The sequence below is a fragment of the Etheostoma cragini genome, chromosome 20, assembly GCF_013103735.1.
Source record: "Etheostoma cragini isolate CJK2018 chromosome 20, CSU_Ecrag_1.0, whole genome shotgun sequence".
Classification (NCBI taxonomy): Eukaryota; Metazoa; Chordata; class Actinopteri; order Perciformes; family Percidae; genus Etheostoma; species Etheostoma cragini.
In genome coordinates, this window is record NC_048426.1 from 23,972,956 (window position 1) to 23,980,510 (window position 7,555).

The 7,555-nt window shown below is 43.6% G+C and overlaps 1 protein-coding gene across 1 annotated transcript in view; it reads left to right on the forward strand.

The window, feature by feature from the left end:
- akap6 (A kinase (PRKA) anchor protein 6) overlaps positions 1-7,555 on the forward strand; it is a 158,542-nt gene that overhangs the window by 105,399 nt on the left and 45,588 nt on the right. Inside the window, exons 14-15 of the mRNA XM_034859174.1 lie at positions 4,113-4,233; positions 4,976-5,122. Coding sequence (XP_034715065.1) covers positions 4,113-4,233; positions 4,976-5,122 — 268 coding nt within the window. The remainder of the gene's footprint in view (positions 1-4,112; positions 4,234-4,975; positions 5,123-7,555) is intronic.

The window sequence follows — 7,555 nt, forward strand, 5'->3', positions numbered from 1 at the left end:
CCCCCCCCCCCCCCCCCCCCCCCCCCCGTTTCCCTCTCCTCTGTTTCGTCAAGCGTTCATCCCTCGTTTCTCCGTGTCTTTACAAAGCTCTGACATTTTATTTTTGTTTCTAAGAGCCAGATCCACAGTGATGGTGGTGGATCTTCGATTGGAAGGTTTTTAATGATGATTTTGGGTTTTTCCTCTTTTTTTTTGTGAATTAAAAACAACTGTAAGTAGTGGTGCATGCATCACTGGAGCATGCACGTGAACTGTGTTTCCGTCGCAAAGTTGAACCATAATAACAGTGTAAAATACCTTTATTATACCTTAAGACGTCGTAAGCGTTGGGAACGCCGTTTCCATGTTTTTGATTGTTTGTGTTCATGTTTTTGGGATTTCTTTAACGCAAACTATGCTCTTTTTTTCCTAAACTTAACTATTGTCGCCACATAATGCTCCCTTCTTCAAAAGAACATGGTTTGACACAGTTATTTTGACATTTTCAACACTACGTTACACTAACTTACTATAATTAGTTTAACAGTTATTTTGGGGATTTTTTTTGGAGTCAATAAAGCTCATTTATCGGAAATTATACCTAATGTTTTGAGTTAGAAAAGCAGAAATTAGGAATTATGGAGACTAAAATTAAAGGAATGGATGTTGATGATAATCACAGACTGGAATATGTCAACTTTTACTCAATACTATTTCAAAAACACTTCAATTTTGTTTACATTGCTATAAAATTGAATAAGACGCCCCAAAATTAATGAAAGTAGAGATTTGTACTTGGCAAAGAGCGTTGGGTGGAATCAATCATGTTATTTTGGGGAATTAAAAAGAACATTGATATAGGACAACATGGGGACAACATGGGGACAACATGAGGACAACATGGGGACAACATGAGGGTTAAGTCCAAATGTCAAGGTACTTGTACTATACTTGAGTATTTTCTCTTCATGCCACTTTCTACTTCTACTGTGCTACATTTCAAAGAGAAATCTTCTTCTTTGTACTTCACTCCAGCAGCTTTAGTAACTTTACACATTCAGATTCCTGCTCACTGAACACACGTAGTTTATAAATCTCATGTTTTATCATAAAGTAACCTAGCAACAAGATAAGGACACACCGGTCCAGCTGAGATGATGAGACCATTAAACACACAGCTGTTTGGGTCCTTCACACTTCCTACAATCCTAGGAGAGTTCTTTACTTTAAAACTACATTTCCCAGATGATAATCACAGATTTTTACTGAAGTAACATTTTCAACGCGGGACTATAACTTGTAACTTTTACCTGGATTCTTACAGTGTGGTAGTAGTACTTTTACAGGTCTGTGCTTCTTGCACCGCCACGTCTTCAGCGTCTCTCTCTCTCTCCTCTCTATTTATGTGTTTTTCTCTCTTTCGTTCGTCCTCCCACACCCAGTCTGTCTTTGTCTTCCCTCCGTCCTCAGGCCTGTGCGTCTCAGTCCACCCTTGCAAGGAGATTGACTGGAGGCATGAATACATCACAACTAGCCATCCGTGCATCCTCCCCCTCCTCCCTCCATCCTCCCTTTCCTCCCTCCATCCCCCCCCTCCTCCCTCCATCCTCCCTTTCCTTCCTCCATCTCCCCCCACCCCCCCACTCCACCGTCCCATTTCTCAAAGATCCCCCTCTCAGCACTTATCTCAAACTTCGGATCTCATGCATTTTAATCGCCACGTCTGTCTTCCTTTTCTCCCCTTCTCTCTCTCTCTCTCTCTCTCTCTCTACCTGTTTTTCTTTGACTTTGGATCAGTGGCATCCTTCAAACAACAACAACAACAGCACAACCCCCCCCCCCCCAGCCGCCACCCTTTTAAATCAATATTTGCCATCAGCGAATAAATCGTATAATTTCCTGACTGTTAGACGAGTGCGACGCCGACATATTTACCTTCCACTCGTCTTTTTTCTCGCTGTCGATCCCCCCCGTTCTCGCAGCGTGGCTATTAGCTAAGTGAAGGGGATGGATGGCCGCGACGCGCCGAGCGATAGCATCTCCATCAGAATCGGCGACATTGAAAAATGGCCGCCGCCTCTCTGATGACAGCACAGCAAAAACACACACACACACACACACACAGTTACACTCACACACAGAGTCAGAGAAGAGACATTTAAATATTCAAATGGGTCTGGCGGTAATGATAAACGACAAGGGAAGAGTAGAATCAAGTAGCTATCGATGCAGAAAATGAAAAGAGGAGAAAGAGAAAGGAGTGGTAGAGGAGGACGGGGAGGAGGAAAATTAAGCAACAAAAAAAAAAATGATGGAAGCATCGAAGGAGAGTTACGCTAACGGCTCAGAAGAGGGAGAAGACGAGAGAGAGGAGATAGATGGAGAGTGATGGAGGAAAAGATGGACGCTTTAAGTAAATAGAAGAGGAAGTGTAACAGAAAAGAGGGTTGAGCGTTGAAAAATGGAGCGAGTGCTGGAAGTAAACAGACAAGGACGAAAAGAGAGCTACAAGCGACTGAAAAGATAAAAAAGGAAACGAGAGAGAGAGAGAGAGAAAGGAAAGGGCAGGACAGTGGAGGAGGATGACAGAAGATGTAATACGTTGAATTTGACTATTTTAAAGATGAGGCACATCAGAAAAAGTTGTTGTCGAAAAGGAGGGACTGGTTGGAGCCTGAAGAAGAGAGAGAGAAAGGAGGGTAAGGACATGAAAACAGACCAGAAATAAAGGGATAGAAGGTGTGAAAAGAGGAGAAAGAGAGGAGAGTGTGAGGAAGCATCAAAGGAGAGTTACGCTGACAACTGAATAGAGGGAAGAGAGAGAGCGATGGAGATAAAGATGGACGCGTTAAATGAATAGAAGAGGAAGTGTTACAGTAAAGACAAAGGGTTGAAAAATGGAGAGTGCAACAAAAAGAGAGAGCTACAAAAGATAATGGGACTCACAAGATAAAAGAAGGAAAGGAGAGAGCGATGCAGAGAGAAAGGAGGACTGTGGCTGGAGGATGACAGCAGATGTAAAATGTCGACTTGGACTGCGTTAAAGAGGAAGAACATGAGTAAAAAGTTGTTCAGCAGGAAGGAGGACAGGAAAGGAGGGAGAGGAAGCAAAGGTCAAGGACACAATGAGTTCAGACTGATAGACGAAAGACAGACGGCGTGGAAAGAAGTTAAGGACAGATTGAGTCAACGAAATGAGAAAGAAAGAACCAATAAATGATGAGTGCGTTGTTAGAAAAGACGACACGGTAACAGGAAAGAAGAGGAACGCGAAAGAGAGAGAAGGTCATTCTCTCTCTTACAGTGTTGGGTGTGTGAGCGGACACAAGTGCAGTCTGTTCTTAAATAAAACAACGTTAGTTGTCTGTTACGCATCGGTTTATCATGCACGGTAAGTACGCCATTTTGTTCGTCACTATCAGCGTGCTATCAAGACGCATTCTCGCTTTTTAGCGTGTTTATCAACGCCGTTTGGCCTCCGTTGACTTACATTACGGTGTGAATTCAGGCCGTAGCGAGTGGTATGGATGTGGAAAATGGAGGGATAAGACACAGGGCTACGACCCAGAAAATCATCTTTTCTGCTTTAGTTAGTCACTATCTTATCTCTTTACACGTTGCTCTGGAACGCATTTTGGCCTCACTTCACACAAAGCTGAGTTTGTTCTCAACATTTTGAAATAAAACACACGGCAATCAGGTTAATATGCAAATATCCATAAATGTGAACTTACAAAGAAATGTGAAAGAGCCCCTTAGAACTCAACGGGTTAGTGTCAATTAAAAAGGAGGCCTACGTGCAGTATATCATGCCTAACACGTGTTGTGTTGCTTCTTCGCTTCCCCGACGACAGCGCTCCAACAAAGGCTTAAACCAGGAGGCAAGACAATATGCAGCAACGCTTTGGTGGAACAAAACTTCTTTAAAATGTTTCCAGAAAGGAACTCCGCAGTCTGCCGCTGCGTTTGATTCCCACGCGTCTGCAGAGCCGCCACAGCTTTACCTTTTTAAAGCAGTCACAGCAGCGAGTGAAACGTGCTGAACACTCCTCAAACGTTTCATCACGAGACGAGCTGCAAACAACCGCCGTGAAAAAACAACTGAACGATATCAAGCGCTCCCCCACCTGTAGGCTGGAGAAGCTTCCTCCTATGTGGAGGACGGCGTGCGGCTTCCAGAGGAGACGTCCTGGAAAACGCATCAAAACCTCTCCAAAGAAGATGTCAACCACGTCTCCTACCAAATATTTTTGGGTCACGTGTTTTTTGTAGCAAGGGCGAAATGGCCTGCTCCATTTACAGCAGATAAAGGCATTTTTTTATGCCATTTTGTAGTCAAATGCCTTAAATCCTGGGTGAGTGGGTGGCCTAGGGGTAGAGGGGGCACCCATATAACGAGGCTCAGTCCTACCTGCAGAGGTTGCAGGTTCAGATCCTGCACTTTTCTTTTGTTTTGTCATTAGCCCTCTCTCTCTCTCTCTCCCCTTTTATGTCTAAGCTCTCCTGTCAATAAAGGTCTAAATGCCACCAAAAATAATCAGAATGCCGAAGAATCTGTGCATCATTTTGGAAAAACACCTGATATTATGAGGGAAAAAAGGGATAATTCTGCAAAGACATGCTCCTGTTTTGTATGTTCTCCAACTTCTGAAACTTCTTAGACATAACAGAACATATGTTGATGATTTGTTTTCACTCCTACCACCTGGAGAAAAAATGGAAAAAATAGATTATTGTTACTATTTATGTAGGACAGGAATTTGGCAAAATCAGCATCAGAGAGACTGAGGGCGAGTTATTTTAAAACCCTCAACGCTCTGTGAAACCCTCCGTTTATTCCTTAACTTCTCCAGGACATGAACACCTGTTTCCTGGTGAAAGTCTGGTGTTTTCTCCTTAACTTCTCCAGGACATGAACACCTGTTTCCAGGTGAAGGTCTTGTGTCTTCTCAGTCCGTGTGTGTGACGGTTGTCTGTCCTGTCGTCCTTTCTCCAGAGCAGCCATGCCGAGCTGATGATGATGGAGAGCAGGAAGACCAGCCTGCTGGGCCGGGCCGAGTCTCTGAAGAGGAGCGGGACCGAACTGCCCGACGACTTCCACCGCAAAATACACAACCTGACGCACACATGGAGACAGCTGGAGGTAACACACACACACACACAGACACGCAAATACACAGAGTTGAGTTTTATAGAAGCCTAACACAGAGGTGGGATCTGCAGGATCACACTGATATTTCTGTTGTGTGTGTGTGTGTGTGTGTGTGTGTGTGTGTGTGTGTGTGTGTGTGTGTGTGTGTGTGTGTGTGTCTAATTTTAGGCTAATCAGTGATGATCTAATCTTGAACATGAAGATGATAATTAGTGACGTCTCAATTAAAACAACCTGCTGACACCACGGCCTTCAACTGTGTGCTGGAATGTAAACTGAAGGATGGAAAGATGAGATTACCAGATTAAAGAAAGAGATGGATGGATGAATGGATGAATGCATGGATGCTCTTTAAATAATCTCACCATTTACTGCTGTTCTGGAGCTTTCAATCATAATGTAATCAGTAAATACAGTTTGCTAGTTGTCATGGAAAATTTAAATATTCAGATTTCCATTTTTTCCCCCAAGCACTTGATGAAATATTTTCTTTATTTGGCTAAAAGCTGCAATTCAAAGTCCTTTCTTGCAACTTCCAGAATGTTACAAGTTGTAGTTTAAAGAAATTTTTAGTGTAAAATGTCCTGCTCAATATATATCTGGGTCTCATTTTTGGGTTTTTTAACAGAAGGACTGTGACCACAGTAGTTATCAGTGGTGTTGTTCATTGGTTGGTGCCTTCAAGTGTCCATTTCTCTTATCATTTTGGTTTTTATCAGTTATTCAATGCTATAAAAACTGTGTGAGGCATCATGATTGACAGCTGGGATTGACCCGTGATTGGTCAGGGCCGGTGTGTATGGGCAGGACTTTGACACCGCGCCCCCCCCCCCCCCCCCCCCCCCCCCCCCCCCCCCCCCCCCCCCGATCACTACTGCGCAGACTCTGGCCCCAAAAACTACAAGATGGCGGCGGTAATCTGGGAGATTTTGTCCTCACTTTTCCACAGTGAGAGGAAGGGGAGATGCGTTGTCTGGCTGTTTTAACAGTCCGCTGGTCATCATCATGTTTGTTGAGTGGCGGTATTTACTATATACATATATATATATATATGTATATATATATTTATATATACTATAATACATTCTGAATTTGTATGACTAAACATTAAGCCTGTGACCAAAATCCTACACCAACATGCTACTCTATAACATGCTTATTACGCCAAAACAGCATGTGAGATTTGTTATGTACGTCTAAAACCTTAAAATGAAACCAATAGAATGTGAATTGTGTACTATTTACATTAAAAAAATATTACAGCATGTTATATTGGGCACTGCGTCGGCATAAATACCCCACAATGTAACGCAGTAGCAACGACACCGTTCCTAACAAACGGACTGAAACCGAGGAGCTGTGTAACGTCAATAATACTCTAAGTTACACGTCTACATATTTAAACCACTCAGAGTTACCGTGGTTACACGTCTTCAACGGCAACGAGGCTTTCAGGAAGCGACGTTGAACATTACAGCTTATAGTGTGTACAAAAAGATACACACCAGATACACACCGTACTGTTTATTTACACAAAAGTACATGTTGAACAGTAGTATACTTAGTATGCAGTGCAGACCTCATCTGGGACGGATCCACAATCTCCAGAACAACGAGTGTTCCTACAAAGTGTTACCACCAGCTTTAGCTCCCCATTAGCAACACGGCCAGCGTCATTTTAAGCTCTCTGATTGGATGTTTCTCAGTGCAATGCACCTTGGGAGTTGATTTCTGTCCCTCCTTTCCTCAAGCTTGATTGATATCTTCTATTCTATTTCCATCCCAACGCCGAGGTCACCTCGTTGTCCTTGTCACCGATCCCCTCTTGCTCACACCTGAGATAACCCACGATTCCAAGTTACTTCCAGTAGACTGCGCGTGCCTTGCCGAGGGGCACGTGGGCAGCAGTTGTTCATCACCACCCGGGCGTGGGGATTCATTCCAGGTCTGCGGCTGTGACAGCTGGCGGCGGCTCGTCAGGAGGCTCAAATGTGACGATGTGACTTTGTTCCTCTGAAGAACCGAACGGAGCGAGCGGACGCGTCGATGCACTTAGATCATTCACACAAACACAGAGCCATCTGTGTGTGTGTGTGTGTGTGTGTGTGTGTGTGTGTGTGTGTGTGTGTGTCTGTGTCTGTGTGTTTCTGTCTGTGTGTCGTCTCTTTGTAGTGTCTAATGACGCTCGCACACACACACACACAAATAAATACATAAATACATGCATTGTCGTCTCACACACAAATTAAAAGTTATTGGAAGTGTGTGTGTGTGTGTGTGTGTGTGTGTGTCTGTGTGTGTGTGCATTAACATATGTATCAACCTCTGAAACAGATTCCATTTTAGAAATTAAACAACGGCAACAGATGAGTCTCTCTCTCTCTCTCTCTCGCTCTCTCTCTCTCTCTCTCTCTCTCTCTCTCT